Genomic DNA, 24,407 nt, shown 5'->3' with positions numbered 1-24,407 from the left:
GCCACTTGTGCAAATGGAGGTGCACATGCACGTTCCCTTGCCCACTATTCACATGAAACCATCCCCTCTCAACTCCCCCCACTGGTTCACAAAGCTGGAAAAGTTGGAGAACTCTGGTCAAGGACAGACTGTAAAAATGGCTGCCCCAGAGAATTAGACAGCAATGAAAGAGGGAGCTGTCCATAGCAATAGACTGATGGTAATGTTCTCAAAAAATAGATCACACTGAAACTGCCCCAAGGCAAGAATCAAATCTAGTGTGTGACTTCCAGAATAAAATGGACCTCTATTATTTGGGACAGATACATCCAGAATCCATGAATTCCTGATATAACCTACACTTAAAATCAGTAGGTGACAGGTTAAAATTCCCAAGAACCATCAACCTCAGCCCTAAGAGTCCACTGTTAATTGTGTAGTGAAATAAAGCAACTTAAGCAGGGATAATGCTGAGCAGCAGGGATATATCTTATATATAATTAGCTTTCATCAGCATACTGAACTCCTAACCAGCAAGTGACCTCACCCAGTAGTTTCACAGAAATGTTGAACAGGAAGGGAGAAAGCATTAAACTCTATGGAACTCCTAGCTCTGCCACAGGTCATCCATAAGTATAACCAAGGCTGTCTTCACACTGAATCCAAGCCTGAAATCCAACTGAAGTGGACCTAGATAATTTACTTCCTCCAGAGTTCTCGTCAGGTTCAGAACTGAGTTATCCCTGGTGTATTTTATAGGAACACTTTACATATATAGCTAACCTGCTTCACTCCAAATATTTTAGAATAGATCCATCAAGTAAATGGAACTCCATTTTGTGAAGAAACACTTGGAACTGAGTTGACAAATGTTGATGCCCACCAAATTGTTGGTTCTAAAAAAATGTCTATTTAAGGCTCAACAGAAATCCTGATTTCCATTTCCACTCCAAAATGTCCCCTGAATGATTGCAGTTCACAGAAAATGCCACATAAGTATAAATCTTTCAAACCACAGAAAAAATGCCTCCTTTATAGCATATTCTGCCCAAATAGAAATGGCTTGATAAACCATGGTCACAACTGGCATAATCATAATCATAATAGTAAACTTGGAAGGGACCTTGGAGGTCATCTAGTCCAACCCCCTGCTCAGGCAGGAAACCCTGTACCATTTCAGACAAATGGCTGTCCAGTCTCTTCTTAAAAACTTCCAGTGTTGGAGCATTCACAGCTTCTGGAGGCAGGTTGTTCCACTGCTTAATTGTTCTGTCAGGAAACTTCTCCTTAGTTCTAGGTTGCTTCTCTCCTTGATTAGTTTCCATCCGTTGCTTCTTGTCCTGTGTTCGGGTGCTTTGGAGAATAGCCTGGCTCCCTCTTCTTTGTGGCAACCCCTGAGATATTGGAACACTGCTATCATGTTACTCCTAGTCCTTCTCTTCATTAAACTAGACATACCCAATTCCAGCAGCCGTTCCTTATATGTTTAAGATCATGGCATCTGGCCCTCTCAGTTCCTGGCAAATAGATGGGGAAGAAATGGAGGTAGTAACAGATTTTATTTTCCTGGGCTCCAAAATCACCATAGATGGGGACTGCAGCCAAGAAATTAAAAGACGCTTGCTCCTGGGAGGAAAGCCATAGCAAATCTAGACAGCACACTAAAAGCAGAGACATCACCTTGCCAACAAAAGTGCGTATAGTCAAGGCTATGGTCTTTCCAGTTGCAATGTATGGCTGTGAAAGTTGGACCATAAGAAAGGCTGAGTGCCAAAGAATTGAGGCCTTTGAACTATGGTGCTGGAGAAGACTCCTGCGAGTCCCTTGGACTGCAAGGCAATCAAACTGGTCAGTACTAGAGGAGATCAATCCTGATTGCTCTTTAGAAGGCCAAATCCTGAAGTTGAAATTCAAATACTTTGGCCACCTAATGAGAAGGAAGGACTCACTGGAGAAGAGCCTAATGCTGAGAAAGGTTGAGGGCAAGAGAAGAATGGGACGACAGAGAATGAGGTGGCTGGATGGAGTCACTGAAGCAGTAGGCGTGAACCTAAAGGGACTCCAGAAGATGGTAGAAGACAGGAAGGCCTGGAGGAACATTATCCATGGGGTCGCGATGGGTCAGACATGACTTTGCAACTAATAACAACTCCTAATCATCTTTGTTGCTCTTCTCCGTATTCTTCCCAGAGTCTCAACATTTTTTTATATCGTGGTGACCAAAACTGGATGCAGTATTCCAAGTGTGGCCTTACCAAAGCATTGTAAAGTGGTATTAATCCTTCACATGATCTTGATTCTATCCCTCTGTTAATGCAGCTTAGCACTGTGTTGGCTTTTTTGGCAGCTGCAGCACACTGCTGGCTCATATTTCAGTGATTGTCCACTAGGACTCCGAGATCCCTCTCACAGTTACTACTATTGAGCAAGGTACGCCCTATACTATACCTGTACATTTGGTTTTTCTTGCCTAAATGTACAGCCTTACTCTTTTCACCATTGAATTTCATTTTGTTAGATAGCACCCAGTGTTCAAGTCTGTCCAGATCGTCCTGTATCTGAAACCTGTCTTCTGGAGTGTTGGCTATTCCTGCCAGCTTGGTGTCATCTGCAAATTTGATGAGTTTCCCATCTATCCCTTTATCCAAATCATTGACGAAGATGTTGAAAAGCACTGGGCCCAGAACAGAGCCCTGGGGCACCCCACTACACACTTCCCTCCATGTAGATGTGGTTCCATTGAGGACCACATGCTGAGTACAGCCGGTCAGCCAGCTACGAATCCATCTGGTGGTGATGCTATGTAACCCACATTTTTCTAGCTTATCAAGTAGTAGGTTGTGATCTACTTTATCAAATGCCTTACTGAAGTCCAAGTAAATTATATCCACAGCATTCTTCTGGTTCACTAATTTTGTCACTTGGTCAAAGAATGCAATAAAATTTGTCTGGCATGATCTGCTTTTTGGCTTTTAGTAATGATTTTGTTTGCCTCTAGCTGCTTGCTGATTCGTTGTTTGATTATCTTTTCCAGAATCTTCCCAGGTATTGAGGTCAGGCTGATAGGTCTGTATTTTCCTGGATCTATTTTTTTTCCTTTTTTGAAGGTCCTCTGGTAATTCTCCAGGATCTTTGAAAAATATAGTTCAGTAGTTCTGAGATCACATCTGTCAGTTACACCTTGGGGTGTAATCCATCTGGTCCTGGTGATTTGAACTCGTCTAGGCTGGACAGGTGCTCACTTACCATTTTCTTGCTATATTAACTTGCATTTCTATTCTGTTTTTTATGGCACTATTTTTGATAGGTTGGTCTGTTTTTTCCCTTTGTGTAAAGACAGATGCAAAAAATGAGTTAAATAGTTTTGCTTTCTCCCTGTTGCTTGTCACCTTCTTGCCATTTTCAACCACTAATGGACCAATCATTTCCTTCACTTTTTTTTGTTTTTTACACGTTGAAAGAAGCTTTTTTTGTTATTTTTGACTTTGGTCGCAAGCCTTAGTTGATTCTGAGCCTTATTTATTTTTTATTTTATTTTTTTATTTTAATTCCATTTATATCCCGCCCTTCTCCGAAGACTCAGGGCGGCTTTACAAACTTAGCAGTAGCCTTCATTCTATGTATATGCCTGCTTATTAGGGCTTTCACACACACACCCCAAGCGGCATTATTACAAAGTCAGCTTAATTGCCCCCAACAATCTGGGTCCTCATTTTACCTACCTCGGAAGGATGGAAGGCTGAGTCAACCTTGAGCCTGGTGGGACTCGAACCTGCAGGCTCGGGCTATTTGCTCATATTCTGCCTTAGTTATGTGCCTCTCTTTCCACTTTCTATACTTGTCCTTTTATCTTTTAATTTATAAGAGAATTCTTTATGCGGCCATGCTGGTTTCTTTTGAGAGCTGTTATTTTCCCTCTTTGTTGGTATTGTGCTAGACTGGGCTTTTATTATCTCATTTTTCAAAATTTCCCAATCTTCTTGAGTTGTTTTCCCTTTGAGGATTCTCATCCATGGAATCCTTCCCAAGCTTATTGAAATTAGCTCTCTTAAAGTCAAGACTCTAGTTTGACTGTATTCTATTGCTTGTGCTCCCTGAATGTTGAATTCCAATATTGCATGATCACTTCCTCCCAAGGTTTCTGTGGCTTCAACACCTTCTATCATTCCATCTCTGTTAGTGAGAATTAGATCCAAAATGGCTTATCCTCTAGTTCCCTTCTCTACTTTTTGAGTGAAAAAGTTGTCTGCTGGGTTTGTCAGGAATCTGTTTGATCTTCCACTTGGTGCAGAGTTTGTCTCCCAGTTGATGTCAGGGTAGTTAAAGTCCCCCATTACTATTGTGATGTGCTTCCTACATACTTTAGTTAGCTGACTAGCAAAAAGTTCATCTATTTCCTGTTTGGTTGGGTGGTCTATAGTATACACCTATGACAATGTCATTTTTTCTCCCTTCTTTATTGACCCAAATGCATTCAAGTTTACAGTTTTCATCATAATTGTGCTCTATTTCTGTAGAGATGTAGTTATTTCTTATATAGATAGCAACTCCACCTCCTCTTTTATTTGGTCTGTTTCTTTTGAATAATAGTCCATAGTAACTTTTGGAAGGCCTGGGTAGCTGGATTCTTGATATTTTATGTGATTCAGAAGGTGTTAACTAAAAGAATGCTCTTTCTGATTTCCACACCTTTTCTAAATCCAACAGGAATAGGTTTTGGAAAGTTTATTATTCTGTGATAGAAGAGAACAGGAGCTCTTCTCGGTGTTCTTCTCGGTGTTCAAAGCACTCCATGGCATGGGGCCGGAGTACCTTAGGGAACATCTGCTGCCGGCATCAAGCTCCCTGCGCCCTGTGCGTTCCCACAGAGAGGGCCTCCTCAGGGTGCCACCGATCAGAGAATGTCGATTGGTGGCCCCCAGGGGGAGATCCTTCTCTGTGGGCGCTCCGGAGCTGTGGAACCAGCTACCGGTTCCACTGTTTTAATATGGGCAACTATTTAATCTCTTTTTAACGTTTGTATTTAGTATTTTATTCTGCCCTGTGAACCGCCCTGAGTCCTCAGGGAGAAGGGCGGTATACAAATATTATTAAATTAAATTAAATTAAATTCTCTACAGCTGGTGCCTCAATAGTTGGTTTTGCTTTGACTTTTGTTTTTTCCTTAATTATTTCTAGAATTTTCCCTGTTCTTTTAGGAAATTAATTTCTCTTGAAAGTTTTTGGAAAATACAAGATCCAAATTTGTCCTAAGGAAGACATGTCAAACTCACGATGTCACGTGATGTCACACAACATATCAGAGCTTTTTTCCCATTGCGGGCAATGGGGTGGGCGCAGTTTCCTGATGATGTGTCCGGCCCGTGGGCCGGCAGTTTGACACCCCTGTAACCTAAGGTTTTCCGTAATTCAGTTGCCATGGTGCTGTTGATTAAAACATGGGCTTTCCTCACAACAAAGTCACCTGGATAACTGTGTATAATTAGGTTGACAAAAGTGTAGTAATATTTTGTTGGCTATAAGTATTAGTAACAAGGTATTTGTAGGTATGCAAGTATTTTTCTCTATTGACTTCTAAGAGGTATGAGCATTGTCCTTGATTTTTTTCTGAAATTGAGTTTTCCAGATTTACTCCAGTTCCTGACTAGACCAGTTGCCAGGTCTATGTGAAAATAGTTCCTCTAAGTGTGACCAAAGTTTATTTTCTTCATCACTGATTATGCTTAGATGATTTCTTAGACAGCTTCCTCTTCAGATGCTATGATTTTCAGTAAACATGAATGCTGGCAGCTCTCCTTGTAAAAATTAACAAATGGCATCATCTTCTGAGTTAACAGTCAATATTCCATGCTGATATTTCCTGTGAGCCTCAACAAGAGTGCTTCTGCAAAAAAAAAGCAAAAGAAAGGGGAAAAAAATCTGTGACTTGCTTGCTGCTGAAGAACTCTCAGCACTTTTCACAGAGGAGATTTCTGTTGGGTATTGCTGAGTACATATTCTGTTTTTTTTTTAATATTCTTTTTATTAATCTACCACAAATATATTTTCCTTATCTCTCTTTTATTAATGTCATTAGAACAATTATGTCAGATAATGAATAAAGTATACCTCTGAAGAATTTCACAGGCTTCTATGCTGTGGACTAATTGCAAGAGTGCAGTTTTTCCCCATTATTGTACAGCAAATTCTTGTGGGACAAATGCATAAAAAGTTTTGGTTTCAGTGCTATGTATTTCCTTTGGATTCAGTCAATCCTTTTGTAGATATGCCCAAAATTGTACTGTAAAGTTTTTGAATACATGAATCTTTAGGTAGTTCTCATTGTTTTGGGGGGCGGGGTTCCATTCCAACTTAACCAACACAGATAACAAAACAATGAGTAACAAGATCTTGAAAAATTACTTTATGGATGTACAAATGCACACTTACCATTTTGTACATGCATACAATTCCATCCAAATATCCAAAAATCCTATCCAAACAGAATCACAGGCTTCAAACCACAAACATATGAAGGAGTTTATTTTTATTTTATTTTATTTTATTTTAATTCCATTTATATCCCGCCCTTCTCCGAAGACTCAGGGCGGCTTACAAGCTCAGCAGTAGCCTTCATTCTATGTATATGCCTGCTTATTAGGGCTTTCGCCCCCCCCCCCAAGTGGCATTATTACAAAGTCAGCTTATTGCCCCCAACAATCTGGGTCCTCATTTTACCTACCTCGGAAGGATGGAAGGCTGAGTCAACCTTGAGCCTGCAGATAACAAGATCTTGTTTGCACTTACAAACCATGAATTTGATTGCTAATAAAATAAGGGTTACCTCTATCAATATATGTCCCCAATTTCATGAAGTTTTCTTCTGTAAAAAAGGCTTCTGTTTTTCTAAATTATTTTCAGGTATTTCTAGATGTCATGAGTTGGTGGTTCTGAGCCCAAATTATTGTTTAAAAATGAGGGTGCTATTATTGGTCCATTCTTCATACATCCAATACATCCTAATATGCAGTGATTATTTCATATAGATACTTCTAATATATTGATTTGCATATTTTATTGACATGGCAGGTTTTGGTCACCTCATCAAACAGTTGTTGACACTGGCAGGTGGTCGCATGGTGCTAGCCTTGGAGGGAGGACATGATCTTACTGCCATCTGTGATGCATCAGAAGCTTGTTTAAATGTTTTACTGGGAAACGAGGTAACCAACATATTCAAAGTTAATAAAATAATGTAAAATTCCTGGATATTTGTCATACTGCGCTGGATTTATAATCTATTATAGAAATAGGGGTAAAGGTCAGTAGAATTACATTGTCTTTGTAAGTACTTATAAAAATGTTTGTGGGGAAATTTAATATGGTGATAGTGGAAAACCTGTTTCATCAGCTATTCATAGAATGGAAAGTCTAAGTATTTTTTTTCCTGAAAAATGATGCCTTTTTTTAACAGAAGTCATTGCTGCCTACATGGATCCAGCCCAATAGACAAAGTTTAAGCACTGGGTTATCCATCCCTGAGACATTTTTTCAGACATTTGATCTTCTTGTGATTAATTTACTTTATTTAAATGAAGATATGCCAAATAATTGCAGTTGAGAATTTTATTCATTAGTGAGTAATGAATTAGCAACTTAGCTACTAACACATAGTCAGCTAAAAAGCTGATTTCAGCCTTTAGGATCAATAACAAAGGATAGGACTTGAGTTTCAATTTTCATAATTTGGAAATACAATTCTTTGTAGGCTATTAATCTCACAATTATAAGCTCTTTTTTGGTGGAAACTCCATTTTCCAAATTGCATAAACATTGCACTCATTTTCATTCAAAAAGAAAAACCTGGCAAGGCCAGCACTGACTTCTCATGATGGCATATCCAACTGAACTCAAATTAGAAAGGTCAGAAAGGCACTCTGCAGTTTGTCAAATGTATTTATTCATGTGCTGAGGATTAGAATTCATAAACATGAATGAAGCAGGCTTTGAAATACTTTTATATTGCTATTGTTGTTCTTGGCATCTCTGTCCATGCAACAGTATGCTGTTCCATCTACACAACTTTTCAGTAGATGCACAGAGACACATACACATACAGGCACACGGAGGTATGCAGATAGATAGATAGATAGATAGATAGATAGATAGATAGATAGATAGATAGATAGATAGATAGATAGATAGATAGATAGATAGATAGATAGATAGATAGATAGATAGACAGATAGACAGACAGACAGACAAAATAAACCTCTGTAAGCAAAACAGTTACTTCCAACATTCTCAATGAGCAAATCAGACTTGAAGATTTAATAACACAAACTAATTACAAAAAGAGGTGCTTCACAAGATTTTGCTTTGGAATCTTTGGAAGGAAAACAACCCAGAAGAAACAAAACATACACATACAAATATATCTGATTTTTGCACAGAAAATAATCAGTTGAGAAGCTATATTGTGTTCCACTTAGCTACTGCTATTCATTCTCTGCAATAATGAAAGATGGCTTATAATTTAAACATTTAAAGAAAGTATATAATTATACAAATACAATTTTATTATGTATTATTTATTACTTTTATATGGCACTTGATTCCCACTGACTCTGAACAGTTTACAAATGATTTAAATATGACAAACATGACAATAATAACAAGAAGTAAAAAAGCATAGATACTGCGGGGAAAAATTGTGTAGGGATAAAAAACCCTTAAAGGATAAAAAATTAAACTTACAGGTAATCAACTTACAACCATTTACTTAATGAACAAAGATACAATGGCACAGAAAAATGTGATTTATGACAGTCTTTGCATTTATGACTGTCACAGCATCCCCATGGTCATGTGATCAAAATTTAGGTGCTTGACAACCAACACATTATTACAATGGTTGTAGCATCCTGAGGTCATGTATTCATCATTTAGGACCTTTCCAGCTGACTTCAGGCAAGCAATGGGGAAAGCCAAATTCACTTAACAACTGGATGATTCACTTAACAACCATAGCAAAAAATCATAAAATTGAGCATGATTTATTTAACAACTGTCTTGCTTAGCAATGAAAATTCTGATTCTAACTGTGGTCATTAAGTCAAGGACTACCTGCAACAGAATATGAGGCCTATCACTGCAGATGTTACAAATTAACTGAATGAATTTTTGAACTTTACTACACTTAGTTATAAGTTAAATCATGGGGAAACAATGCAACTAGCTTCTCTTGATTGTCAGAGATTTTGCACCTCAGATAACCCTTTTCCAACTTTGTAAAGCCACTATTTCTGGCAAAAACAGGTTTAAAACTTGCTCTGTTATATGAAAGTGCTCCCTTAGCCCCCCACTCCAGCCAACTCATAGGATCTCAGAACTATTTGCTTGTGAAGTTCATCATTCTATAAAACAGCATTAGCTTCCAGTTCATCTTTGGCTGTTCTGGTAGGCAACTAATGGTGTAGCTAGACCAATGCCAGTTGTGTATTGTTGTTATTCATCCATTTAACATAATTTGTGATCTTGCATTGTTACTTGATTACATATGTTACCCGTAAGTAGTATAGTCCTTGTACACTCATTTGGATTAGCTCTTCTAAAATTTCAGGAAAGCAAGCAAAAACAATCTACTCCTGCATTTCTTTTGCTTGAGAAGTAGAAAAGAACCAATTCTGTTGCCCTGAATATTATGCCTCAGCTATAATGCATTTAAGTTGGAAGGGAGTCCCATTAATTTCAGTGTATTTGATTTCCAAGTATGTGTGCTTTGGAATACAGCCCAAATTTGGAAATTATACAGAAATCTAACTTGGATCTAAATCACACTTACTTGCATTCCAATGAAACCAGTAGGACCAACTTCTAAATGTAAACTTTTAAGATTACAGTATTTTATACTGAGAATCAGTTTGCTTCTTCCCAAGAGTATTTATGACAGTTTATCATCACTTTTCAAAGCTAGAAAGGATATGGACTGAGTCTATATGAATGTCCAAAATCCCAGGTTTCCAGGGAAGTGAGAGAGGGACAACAATCCATGGGTGCTGACTCCATTCCTGACCATTTTATGTTAAGTGAAAAAGTCCAAAGTGGAATTGTTCATTGGTTTGATAAATTATGCTTAGAATATTGTCATGATGTGGAATCCTGTGCAGATGAAATTCACAATTGAAAGGATGCCATGCCAAATGTATACAGTAAAGGGTCTCACTACATATATTAACATCTGATATGGAAATGCCAGGAGTGAAGATGGTTTGAGCAGGGATTCTGGAGTACAGTAAAAGCAGACCTGGGCCTCCTTTGCTATTTCAATTACACAACTGCTGAGTAGAGCTTGGGTGAAACCAAATTTGGCAGGAACTAGTGGTTGTTTCTCTTTAAAATCTCTTTCTAAACTCCCCTAGGGAGCCACTCAGAGGGACATTCTTTTGAGAAGTGTGAAAAGATTAAGAAGTTAGCTCCCTTTTGAAACCTGAAGTAAAAATCCTGAATCCTTAATTGAGGTATTTGGGGTAAGGGAGATTAAGCTACTTCAAGATATTCATGATGCACTCAATTGGTGATTTTAAAGCAAATCCATTCATTATATAGGCAACTATCAAAACAGAGACCTGTTGTTTCAACTAATTAGAAGAAAAGCTTGAACTGAAAAGGACAAATTGTTTAGATGACTAATTGTTTGAGATAATAGCATGAGATCAGTATTTTAAAGGCAAGCTTTTTTCCCCCTGATAATCTCTTACTTATCGTACAAGAAATTATAATTGAAAAAAAGCTCTTTGTGTTTAAGAAATATGAAGCACTTGGCTTGAAAGAAACTTTTGCTAAACAAAAATTGCACTTAGGTTGACTTTTAAGTTCTCTTCCTAAAGCTGATGCTTAGGGCCAATCCTGCCATTAGATAAAACGAGACAAGCCACCTCTGACAGCTGATTTGGGATGTCATGCAATTGAAAAAGCAGAACATGTGACAGTTATTAAATTTATTTTTGTATTTTTTTTTCCTGCTAAAGAAAAGTAGAACATGAAATTTTCTCCCTCAGGTGCCAGAATAACTTGATTGCTTTTAGTCTTTTGAACCCTGACAGGAAGGAAACACCTGCTGCCCAGAGGCTGCAGAATGCTGACCATGGTGAGACTCTCACTTTGCATCTTCAAGTTACTGAATAAAAGCAGTGAAAGGACACTGGGAAAAAAATGTTTTAACAGGAATAGATATAATCCATATAACTGAAGCTTATATCTATGTAGAATTTAGAATGAACCAAATATCAATAAACATGGTACATGTAAGTGCAAGATCTCAGGGCAGGATTAAGAATTTTTTGAGACACTAGAGCAGAAAAGTGCTGCGTCATGGACAAATTGACCCATTCTTTCCAAAGTATTTTTGTCTCTCTCAAATTTTCCATTTTTCTATAAAACTGTGCAACTGCGTGATTGTGAGCTCACATTTCTTTATAAAAGCCCAGTTTACCTTGGCCCCCCTTTACCCAGTGTGCTTAGAGATTCCACTTCTTTGAAAATGCCTTTTCTCATACACTACATGCACAAATTTAAAAGCAAATGCAAGAAAACATAGGAGAGACCAAGTGGGTTAGCCTCAACTGTTTAAAAAAATATCCTTTGGTATATCTTTTCAAGCATATCCATCAACTGGTTCTGTTGCTCCTGCACTGACCTTAGTCAGTTGTTTATGTAAAATTCTTTTATAAAGATGTATTTCCACTCTTTCAGTTTTTGTGCTCTTTGGCTCCAGCGCTAAAAGAATGCCAAGAAGCGTAGGAGTGAAGGTGATGTTGCAATGCCTGTCAACTATAGAGTGATCCCTTTTGTTCGCTGCTAGGTCTCATGATATTTTCCAGGGACACCCTCTTGTCTATTTAGTTTAATGATTTTAAAGAATGGATCATTGCCACCAGAAATTATTCTCTGCAATACAGATTCTCTCTCTCTCTCTCTCTCTCTCTCTCTCTCTCTCTCTCTCTCTCTCTCTCTCTCTCTCTCTCTCTCTCTCTCTCTCTCTCTCTCTCTCTCTCTCTCTCTCTCAGAAGATATAATTTGTTGCAATCCTTGGTGCTTTTTAAGTGGTTCTTTACAAGAGTGCATCTGGCATCACAAAGGTGAGAGTGTAATGATTCTACCTCTAGATTCTGATGAGGTTTCACTGACATGGAGCAGAAGCTGACAGAGGAATTGAGGCCAAAGTTCTGAAATGAATTGTTAGCTGTTTGCCAAAGCTGTTAAGGTGACACAAAGGGAGAATGATTAAATATATGACAATAATTATATTATTATTTACTATATTTTCTTAGGTTCCATTTGAATTTTAGTTAAATTACAAATTGTATCTATTTTACTCATCCATTAATATTTTCGTAACTGCCAGTATGCACATATGACCTACAATGGCATTAGGTTCCCAGGCTGGATTTGCATTCCCTAATGCTTTGGGAAGTAAGTTCATTAGCCTTTTGGTGAAGTGCTTTCAACAACATGTCTTCCTTTTCAATAAATATATTCATTTGTTTAAAGAATTACTTATTACAATTACAGCTCTATAAATAACACCATTCCAATAAACCTACCATTTTTATTGAGAATGAATTATATCAGTTGGGAATTTGAAAAATAAATCTATGTTAAAGCTAATATAAGGAAAATAATTATTTTAGTTTACACCCAATTAATCTCTAGAATTATGGTTACATGACTTTTTTCTTCCCAATCTAAGTAGTTGCAAACACTGCAAATACCAAGCTCTCTTTAATTTTATAAGTATTCTTTACTTACTTACTTACTTATTTACATTAAAATTGTACCACATCACAGAGTTGTGTACTCACATGACAAGCCTGTGTAAACAGTGACAAATTTTCCATTGTCTATTATATCTACACTTGCCAAATAGTTTCAGTAATGTTTTGTTTTGGTGTCCAGCTGCACATATAGACACATTGGAATTTGATTTGTGAGTAGCTTACCAAAATTACCAAAATAACTAACATTTTTAAATGACTATTACATAGACATGCACCTGCTCAAGAGTCTCTGAAAATTAGTCTTGCAGTCATTGGAAAGCCCCCTTGGAATTCAATTACATGGTTGAAAAACAGAAAGCAAAAACTTTGTCTTTCTCTCCATGGAACAGCAAGGAAAAGTCACAACAAATTATCTTCTCTGATAGATATTTTCAGAATTCAATATTTTTGATATGTTTTTGCTTCCACTGAATTTTCAGTATATTCATACCCTTTACTATTGATTTCTTCTATTTTTTTTCCAGTTGGAACCCATCTCTGAAGACATCCTTCATCAAACACCTAATGTGAATGCAATAGTTTCTTTGCAAAAATCTACTGCAATTCATAGTAAGTTTCAGGGATTTACTCATCCCTAAACATTTAATATTGCCTTTATTACCTGAATAGTTTTTTAGGATATGTAAACAATCCATTTTTTCTTACTAGTCATAGCATAACAGCACCATATAGTCATCTGGTGGATTCTTCTTTCTCCCTCAATTAATAGAAGTTTTCAGATTTTTTTGTTGTTGTTGTCTATTGGCAGCTCACTCATAAACTTTCAATACCTGGGCAACTGTTTCTATTGAAAGATATGAAGAATTGATTGCAGTTGAAAATATATTGAAGAACTTAACATACCTAAATGCATGATAGGGCTCATTTTAGAGCCCATAATCTTTAGAGCTTTGAATTTTGAAGCCAAATTGAGGCAAATAACAAAGCACCTAACAGTGATTGCTCCTTAGCATTGATTGCAATGCCAGAATATATTTTCTATCCCCTTTCAATTTACTTTTTTATTTTTCTAGATATATGGATGCTCACCATTTTTTGTTCTCTAAAAATACATACTGCTCTTACAGTATGTGGGTTTCCAAAATATTCCAAGTATTGCCATAATATGTATACAATTCTAATTATAGTTGTTTTTGTGAAATGAATGTTGCGCAGGTGAATAAGGCTAATGTTTTCAGCCATTTTGACAACTCTTCTATTTTAGCTCCTGTGACTCTACTATTAGCTATGGTGTTAAATGATGAAGATTTTCTCTATACACTCTGTATTTCATTGTTAAATCCCAATGTTTTTCAGTTCTTTTTGAGCTACACTATTATGGTTTGCTATTAGTACATTTGTAAGTTAAACTTGTAGTCATCAATTATTGTGATGTATGGAGTGTTATGTCCTAGAATGTTGGTCTATATAAATTCAGCAATATATTAAAAAAATCACATGATCATTCTGGAACTTTTTTCCAGTGTTGAAAGTCACATCAATATTTTATGACATCAGATCCACACTTTTTACATAAATCCCATTGTACCATTTTGGTCAGTGTTTATGTCTTTTCTTATAATTTGTTTGAATAATTTTGATAGAATTTGGGAAGAGTTTCATCTTTCTCTTTACAAACATTTCAGTGCTTTGAATTTTCATTTTTATTCAGTTGTTCTTAGCACCTGTTCTTATGCTGCAAATATTTGCCCTTCTTGATTGATCCAATATGAAGCCACTGTCAAGTTTTGCCACTGTCCATATTTCCCTCAGTTTTTTTCAGATATTGACCTGATTTGTAGATGCTTATCTTTCCAATTACTCATTTGCTGGTGTAATTGGGGGAAAAGGTCATTATTATTTATATATGTATTATTCATGATTTATAGTAATTATGTATAATATAATAAATATGTATTATAATTTAATGCAGATAATTTCTTAGAAAATAAAGACAGGTGGATCAGGGCTCCTGATGTGAAATGTTTTTTCAGAAGAGTGATGATAACTTTTATACAGGGGTTTACAGACCCATGTTTGAATTATGTCAAGAATACACCGTCTTTTTGTATCAAGGGCCAACAGTGCATCTTTGTGGAATTTGCTGGGCAGAAAATAGACCTTGTCAAAGCTGAAAGTGGATAATAATAATAATAATAATTTTATTTATATACCGCCCTTCTCCCGAAGGACTCAGTGCGGTGAACAGGGCAGATATATAAAAAATACAAAAATACAAAAGTTAAAAGAAAATTAAACATATGCCCAGCTAAAAACAATAAATACAGATATTAAAAATGAGATAAAAACCCAACCCATCCCCCTTCAGGCCAGGCCGGCTTGTTCAAATTCCTAAATTATAATTCCTAAATTATAATAATTCCTAAATTATATTAATATCTTTATTTAATAGCTTCTCCTCTTACGGATGGTATGTGTCTTCAATCTCAAGTCCTCTACCAGAGATCTAGGAGTTTGAGGCTTCTGCACAATATGTTAACTGTTCCTAGCCCTGTACTCCTCTGCACAGAAAGTTCTGTTGTTATTCCTGTGCTCTCTTGGAGCCACTCTCCCAGTTTAGGAGTCACAATCCCAAGGGCTCTTACAATGACTGGGACTATTTTATTTTCCATATCCTCTCCAAGTTCTCCTTTAAGCCCTGGTATTTCTTTAGATTCTCATATTCTTTCATCCTTGGCACCACATCTATCACCATTGCTGTCTTTTAGTCTTTATTTATTACTATAATGTCTGGTAGATTGGCTAGCACCCATGTGTCTGTCAGGATCTGGAAGTCTCATCAAATCTTAGTTTCTCCATTCTTCTATGGGATCCCCATCTGGATTTAGGAAGGTCTAGCTGGGTATTGTGTACAAGAACATTTGTTGCGCCATTCAGTGTATGCTGTTTCTGCTTGTTATCTAATGCCCTGCCATTATGTGTTGATGCTTTCTGTAGAGTAGGGGTGTCAAACTGCTGGCCCATGGGCCAGTTACAACATATCGATGCTGTGCCCACCCCAGCTCCAGCAATGCAAAAAAAAAGTCGTGATACGTCGCAAGATATCACGTGATGTGACAAGTTTGACACCAGTGCTGTAGAGTCTGCACCTTGGATCCTTCAAGTGAGCTAGACCCACTTCTTGTAACTGCTGCTTGGTGCCTGTTTTTGTGCTGCTATGATCAGTGCCTCAGTGCTGTCTTTTAGTGCAGGTCTTTCTAACCATTGGTAGGATTTCCCAAAGTCTGCCACATCAGCTCTGTATTGATGGTTTTATCCCATGCAGAGTCTTGTAAGCTTCAGAAAGGTGTTTTTCTTTGAAGAAAGTTTATGCAAGCACCTCTTCAAAGCTGTTTGTTGGCCTCTTCCATTTGTAAAACAAAGTAAAGTTCTTTCATTTCTTCACATTAAGGTGTTTCAAACCTTTGCCTGGTAGTACCAATAGCCAGAAGGGATTTTTGCAACTGCATGGAAAAGATTCTTCTAGAACTAAAAAGATTCTTCTAGAACTAAAACGCAATCCTACCACTTCAACAAGAAAACTGCATTGCCTCCAAACAAGCAAAACACAGCCATTTTGCAAAGACAAAGAAAAAGGAATAACAAAAAAAATCTTATTTCCACAACTAACAGGGAAATATTTGGGATAGTTTACATTTTTGTTAACAAAAAAGAACTGAACACAATTTTGTGAGTGTTAGAATATATTTTCATTCTATCTGCTGAGAAAAAAAATGATTAAAAAAATGATCAAAGCAAACATGAGAACATTGAGTGTTGTGCTGATTTAATTGTAAGGAATAGGAAAAGTGAAAGTGTCTCTACTTTGTCCAGTTGTTAATGGCACATTTGTGAGTTTTGAATCAGATGAAGTTTGAAGGATGCAGTTATAGAAAGCCAGAATTCTAGCTGTGGGCTACTATTACTTGAATTTTTAATACCTTGACAGAAGCTCAAAAGTGATCCATAGGCTATCATTTCATTGATGGCAAAGCAGAGTATTATTCCTATGGCAATATATTTGAATTGCTTACCCATATGCTTTTTCTTGAAACACCCACCCACTTTGTGAACACTGAAATCCATAAATAAATGGGACTGAATACTTTGTTCCCTGAAAACAGTGACTGTTGCTTAATATTCTGTGAGAACATTGTGGAATGTCTCTATAACTTTGTTTGTTTTACTGTAGACTCTAAGTATACCTTTGATAACAATTTTAATTTTTTGTATTTTTTACATGATATTTTCCCAGATCTAACAATTATAGTGCCTTAAATATAGGAGGAGGTGGGGAATGTCAAGAATTTTACAAGTTGGAAAAAAGCCAATTTTCTGATGCTTTTAGTGCATTTTCATACATTACTCAAAAGCAAGCCCTATTGAGTTCAGATGGGATTTAATCTAAGTTAAGTGGGTATAGGGTTGCAGCTGGGAATCTTAATTTTGTAATGTATTTTAGACTTTATCTCCATAAAATCCTCCATTATATATAGATCCTAGCAACAACTTAAGGAGTTCTGGTAATTTCTTTCAAAGGAACTGTCTCCTTATCATGTTGCATAAATTGATCAAGCAAATTTTCTTTTACCTTCTCCTTAGCTATTTTACTGCTTCTAATAGGGTACACAAATAAAAGAAAGCCTGTCTCTTGATTTAGAGGTGCTGCAGGAAAAAAGCAAGTTGCTTCCAGTTTAGTTTCAAGTCATTGTATTTACAGCTGGATTTTAATATAGTTTAACAAAAATAACTCACCTTTTCCTGGTTGGAAACCTAGTACAGGCTTTTCATATATGTGATTATGTTTGCTTGCAATCTCCTAGCAAAGCATGGGCTGGGGAAATGGTAGAGGACCTCACTTCATGACTAAATATATTACAATTAGATGTCTGCTGAGATTAATTCACTATTTTTGACTTGGAAAAAAGAAACCAAAGGAGTTTTCACACCCAGCTTCCCAAGGATCATACCAAGGTTTGATATGATACAACCATACCAGTTAAAGTGATGCAAGACAGTTTTAAAGGTAACCTTATTTAGAGACATACGGCATAGTGTAGCAGGAAAAAAAATCAACAGTGGTTGAAAATTCTTAATTTATCCTAACATTATAAATAAAAATAGTTCACTATCAAAGATGCTTTTCATACGTTTACAGCAAATTTTGGAATTTCAACCAGTTTAATCTGAAATTTTGAATTAATGCACACTTTCATTTTAGCTTTAGGTTTTCCTAACCTATTCCTTTCTGTTAAGTAAAATTTTCAAAAGTTTGAGCTGTATTCAATGTGTTAGTCTACAAAGTGACACAAGACTCTTTGTTGTTTCATATGACTGCAAGTTCTAGTCTATAGGGATCTCAAAAGGTTCAAAGTCACTACTCCAATGATTCTGAAAATTGTTTGAGTATTCCATGAAAAAGCTGTCAGCTCCATAAGTCTATTCTAAGTTCCCAAGAATATTCTGGAACTTATCTGTAGCAGATTTTTGGAAGAATTTTCTATCTGGGCATAGTTTCTTTTAGCCGATGATAACGTTCTAGAATAGTATGCAATCGGGGCCTCTCTACCATCTGGCAATCCTGTTGCTTAGTACTGCCCCAATGCCATATGGCGAAGCATCACAGGCTAGTGTTACTGGTAGGTTTTTGTTGAAATGAGCTAGGACAGATTCCGAGGATAACAATGATTTTACCACCTGGAATGTTTTGTCTTTGGTGCGCGACCAGACCCAGGGTGATTTTTTGTCCAGTAGGCGGTGTAGCGGTCCTGCCAGGGCAGCCTTATACGGTAAAAAAGAGTGGTAAATATTGAGCAAGCCCAGGAATACTTGTAGCTGATGCATTTGGATTTTGGTGTGGGGACTTGCTGAATTGCCTTTAGCTTTGCATCAGATGGGTGGATTCCAGCAGCATCAATGCAGAAACCCAGGAATTCTGTGGATTCCATGCCGATCTGGCACTTTTCCTTCTTGAGGTTTAGGCCTGCCTCACGGAAATGTTGCAGTACTGCACGGAGACGTTCCACCAGGACTGCCACTGATTCCCCCGTGATCAGGACATCATCAAAATACGGGCAGAGGCCAGGAATGTTCTTCAATGTTTGTTCCATAATACTTTGGAACAACCCTGGTGCTATGCTTACCCCAAACTGCAAGCGGCGCACTTGGAATGCACCTCTGTGTGTGACGATTGTTTGTGCTTCCGCAGTAGCGTCGTCTACCAGTAGCTGCTGGTAAACCTGGGCGAGGTCTAACTTAGCGAAGATTTGGCCTCCCTAGAGCGAAGTGAGGATGTGGCTCACTACTGGTACAAGGGAAGCATGCTGCTGTAGTGCCTTGTTTATGGTGCACTTATAGTCTGCGCAGATCTGGACTTCCCCATTAGGCTTAACTGGGGTAACTATTGGAGTTTCCCACTGGCTACAGTCCACCGGTTGGAGTACTTCCTACTGTACCAGCTTGTCTAGTTCTGCATCAATTTTAGGCTTCAGTGCAAAGAGAACCCTGTGCGGTTTTAATCAGATTGGAGTTACTGCTGGATCGAGGTTGAGTGAAATGGGTGCCCCTTTGTATTGTTCCAACTCTGTGCTGAATACGTTAGCATACTGTTGGCATACTGCTGGCTAGATCAGTTATTTGTGTTCGATGGAAGCCCGTCACCCTGATGCCTAGTGCCTCGAACCAGTGCACGGTCCCGCTATGACCACTATGGTGAGGGGACCCTCAAACTCTGAACTGTACTCTAATGGTAGCTTCCTCTCTTATGGGAACACGGCAATTCTGGAAGTCTGTCAGCAATATCAAACGTGGCTTGTCCACAGATACATAGTAAGGTTGCCGCCTTCAGGCCATAATCTGTGATCTGGTTAGCCCGTAGATAGTTGTCTACTTGGGAGATGTATGAGCTCCATTGTTCTGGATGAGTAATATCAAACTCATTGAGCCTTCCCAATTTAGCCATTTTGGGGAGGCCCCTGTGGTGCTGGTTAATACCTGTATTGCTGCAGTTGGAGCTGTGCTGAACTCTGGGATCCTGGGGACTGATCCCTCAGGTATATCTGTGCCTCCAGTGTGTCTTACTGGCAGGCAGGGCAGGGAGCGTGGTCCCACCAGGGCTCTTTACCTGGTCTGACACCCAGGGATTTCAGCGTGCCTCCATTGTGGCTTACTAGTAGGCGGGGGGTGAGAACTAGGCCTGCCGGGGCTCTTTATCCAGCCTATCACACAGTGATTTCATTCTCTTGGCTAGCAGAAGCTCTCTCCTCTGCAGCATCCCACCTTTGTCTGAGTAGTGGGCTTCAGTAGGCAAGGAGCAGACCAGCATAGTTACAACATTATTTATTGATTCAAACTAGAACTGGAGAACTGCAGGCAATTGCCTGTAATTTATACTCTGAGCCCACAGGGCCTTAACCAATCACAATATTTGAGAAACTTGCTCAAATATGAATGTTCAAAGTTTCCCTCCAAAATCAGCTGGAGTTAACAGTCAGGGTCATCTAACGGTTAGTTTCATTTTAGCTTCACAAGCAGTTGGAGTTAAAGTTAGTTTCACTTTAGCAGGGATTAACACAACTTTATATACAGTATATTCAATACATAACATTCCCTATAATATATGGCCCCATATCAAAGAGAGAGAGATTGGTGTCATTGAATTAGAAATTAAGAGACCACAGATTCTAATCCTGCTTTAGGCACAATGCCAGCAGCGTAACCTTGGGCTAGTTCCTGTCTCTCAACACTAGGAAGGAGGCAAGGGGAAATCACTTCTGAAATCTAGCCAAGAAAACTTCAGGGACTTATCAAGGTGGTCATTAGGAATTAACACTGAATCAAAGACATTAAAAGAAAAAGGGGAAAGTCCAATGCATATAATCATATGGCAAATAAATTATTGTTCTAGTACATCTCCTGATGTTTGTAGATGAAAGAACATTCAGAACTAAAAAACCTGATTGTTCTGATGACATAACTGTTAGAAAGATCTGTCCTGGCCTTTCTAGTTTCTGCTCCTGTCACAGGCATTTCTGGATTGCTCTTTATTTTCACCAACCCCATTTCCTACTTAAGCTTGTGAGAAATGTATCTTCCAATTCTAAGAAATGCCAGATCTTGAACATACTGATAGTATAGAACAGGGGTGTCAAACTCAATTTCATTGAGGGCCGCATCAGCATTGCGGTTGGCCTCAGGGGGCCGGGTGGGTATGGCCAGGGTGGGCGTGGCCTACTGGGTGGGCGTGGCTAGAGTGTGTATGGCCTACTGGGTGGGTGTGGCCAGCTCTACATCGTTCGCATCAAGGGTGCCTATGGGGGCCTGGGCAGGAGTGGGACAGATCTGAGGGTCTCTGGCAGGAGAAGGGTCTCTGGGCCAGGGCCAAGGCAGTGGGGGCCGTTCCCTCACTGTTTCCAGGATGGCTTCGCGGGCCACATGAAACCACTTTGCGGGCCGGATCTGGCCCCCGGGCCTTGTGTTTGACATGTCTGGTGTAGAAAATACTCATTCTATAGGGAAAAAATTTCAGTGTTTCTTTCTCAGATGCTCAGAGATCATTAAATTCTGTGCTGATCTTTTTAGTTTATTACTTTCTCAGAAAGCTGTGACACAGACCTTGGAAAGAGAGAGAACTTTCCAACTTGGCACTGAGGGCTCAGAAACATAACTTCACTTGCAGTCATTTGGAATCCTAGTTACTCATACTCATATACTTAGAAGCTCTCTGTGTTGAACTTAAGCAACTACTTGGGCTTATACCACCATGTTAGTGAGATTTCCCATAAATTATGGTATGTTTTCTTTAGGAAAGTACTGGAAGTCTGTGAAGCCTTATATCATGCCAGTTAGCTGTACGTTGGCTGAAACTCAAGAGAGAGAGGAGACAGAGGCAGTCTCAGCTATGGCCTTACTTTCAGTGGATGTTGAACAGTCTTTTCTACGAGGACATGGCAGGTAAGTCCAAAATCTAAGACACTAAAAGTGTCAAATAAATTAGTGGCATAACTGAGAAAATGCATTAAAAGCTGCATTTTCATTGTTTTTTGTTTTTAAAGCCCAGGATCTTTTGTGTGCTTTAACTAATCAGTAGAATGGCTTGCCTCCAGAAGTTGTGGATGCTCCAACACTGGAAGTTTTTAAGAAGAAATTGAACGATTTGTCTGAAATGTTATAGGGTTTCCTGCTTGAGCAGGTGGTTGGACTAGAAGACCTCCAAAATACCTTCCAATGCTGTTATTCTGTTAAACTTTTTTTTAAAACTGGAAATGCAAAAAAAATACTAAATGGTTTTGGGATTCTTATTTTGGGTGCCGGGCAGCTGGCTTGCCTTTACAACTGAGTGTAGTGTCCCACAGTGATGTGACCAATTTGTGACATTTTTGTCGATTTCCAGCAAAACCATCCATTCAGAAATATGCGCTTACATTTATAACATAGCATTGGCTTAATACAGATTTGCTTTATAATCATGACGATTAAGTTAATGACTGTCACAAAAAGTGTTACAAAATCAGGTTCAATCATGTGGCTGCCATAATTTATGACTGGAAAAACCTAAGAAAGACACATCCCAATTGCAGTCATAAGTTGAATACTATCTGTAGCTTATTTCTTACATCTGTAGCTTATTACCACTCCTGCAACACTGTTGTTGTTTATTACCATGCCCAAGTTTTGTTGAAAAGATTGGAGATCCTAAGAAAAGGACAATTGCTATGTTATTGTTCCTAAGGTTAAACAAAGCATGTCCCCTTAAAGCTTTTAAAAACAGCAGCTAAGAGAATCATTATACATTGTTTTTTGAAAATAGAAATCTTTACTGCACCTGGAATGTAACTGTAATGTCCACTAATGCTGCAATAAGTAGATCAAAAGTTCACCAAGTAATATCTTTAGTATCAGAAGCACTGAGCAAGACAAAGCTCCATGAAAAAAGATGAACTAGTCATTCCAAGGGCTGACTTCATTAATGTCCTGAATTATTTTCCCAGATCCCAATCCAATTGAATTTCTTGTTAAGGCATTATTATCTTTGGTATACTCTATATGGTATAGCCATACAGTCCTGCAAAGTTTCAATCCCTCCCTTGTCCACCCTTTGTACATTTTCCCATAGATTCCTTCTATGTGATATATCTAGACCTCATAAACATTAAATATTCATCAAGAAAACCATGATCAGGCAGCAATTTTGTTAAATTAGTGAAGATTAGTAAGATAGTTGTAAGAGGGAAAAGGAATATTTCTACTCAAGGCACGCTTAGATCTTGCATAGACTGCTAACATGGAAACTAGGAAACTCAGCTACAAAAGTGAATTTGAAATAAAATATTGGGTTTCACCTGGGATTCTCCCAATGCTTTCTGGGAAATAAAAGCAGGCAGAGTATTTGAATCTCCATTCAGAACCTTATCAATTCAGCTTATCAATTTCAAGTCAGTGAATTTTCAGGAGCTTACAGTAAGTGGGACCAATGTGACTGAGGCATATGATGAAATAATCCAGCTGAATCTGTACATGTATTGATATTTTTAATAGCTGCATGAAAGGACATCTGGGAACCCTAATATGTGCTTTCTTGAACTTCATAATGAAATAAAGATGAAATATAAATACATAATTGTGTATAGTTATGTGCTTTTCAGCCCAAAAGGGTCCCAGAGGAACTTGCAAAAATCAATACTTGCCTCCAGAAGCGGTGAATGCTCCAAAATTGGAAGTTTTTAAGAAGAGACTGGACAGCCATTTGTCTGAAATGGTATAGGGTTTCCTGCCTGAGCAGGGGGTTGGACTAGATGATCTCCAAGGTACCTTCCAACTTTTTTATTATTATTATTATTATTATTATTATTATTATTATTATTATTATTATTATTATTATTATTATTATTATTATTATACAATTTCTATCCTCAGGGTTGCACTAAAAACTCGATAAAGATGAAAAAGAATTCAGAAGAAATAGAATTCTTCTAAATTCTGTATAGTAATTCTGAAGATAACTAATTTACACAGTGTGGCCAATTCATCTAATTTCACTATTCCCACATTAAGAATATGCCAAGGTTGAGGGGCCCAGGGCTGCATTACAATGGCATATTTCAGAATGGGATGGATTCAAGTTAAAGCATTAAGTATACTTGGAACAATAATTGCATTTAACATCATTTTATTTTCATTTAGAGATAATAATAATAATAAAGTTGGAAGGCACATTGGAGGTCATCTAGTCCAACCCCCTGCTCAGGCAGGAAACCCTATACCATTTCATACAAATGGCTGTCTAGTCTGGAGGCAGGTTGTTCCACTGGTTAATTGTTTTTAACTGTGAGGAAGTTTCTCCTTAGTTCTAGGTTGCTTCTCTCCTTGACTAGTTTCCATCCGTTGCTTCTTCTCCTGTGCTTTGGAGAATAGCTTGACTCCTTCTTCTTTGTGGCAGCCCCTGAGATATTGGAACAGCCCCTGAAAATTTGGAACACTGCTATCATGTCACCCTTCACCCTTTTCTTCATTATATTAGACATACCCAATTCCAGCAACTGTTCCTTATATGTTTTAGCTTCCAGTCCCCTAATCATCTTTATTACTCTTCTCTGTATTCTTTCTAGAGTTTCAACATCTTTTTTTACATTG

The 24,407-nt window shown here is 37.9% G+C and overlaps 1 protein-coding gene across 1 annotated transcript in view; it reads left to right on the top strand.

Moving 5' to 3' along the window:
• The window catches only part of HDAC9 (histone deacetylase 9), a gene marked incomplete at both ends in the record, with an annotated part of 190,569 nt that overhangs the window by 148,301 nt on the left and 17,861 nt on the right, over positions 1-24,407 (top strand). Inside the window, 3 exons of the mRNA XM_081346258.1 lie at positions 7,048-7,181; positions 13,262-13,346; positions 21,581-21,728. Coding sequence (XP_081202384.1) covers positions 7,048-7,181; positions 13,262-13,346; positions 21,581-21,728 — 367 coding nt within the window. The remainder of the gene's footprint in view (positions 1-7,047; positions 7,182-13,261; positions 13,347-21,580; positions 21,729-24,407) is intronic.

This window comes from Vipera berus (genome assembly GCF_964194415.1).
Source record: "Vipera berus genome assembly, chromosome: Z".
Taxonomy (NCBI): domain Eukaryota; kingdom Metazoa; phylum Chordata; class Lepidosauria; order Squamata; family Viperidae; genus Vipera; species Vipera berus.
The sequence above is the reverse complement of the archived record's forward strand: the minus strand, read 5'-3'. Positions and strand labels throughout refer to the sequence as shown.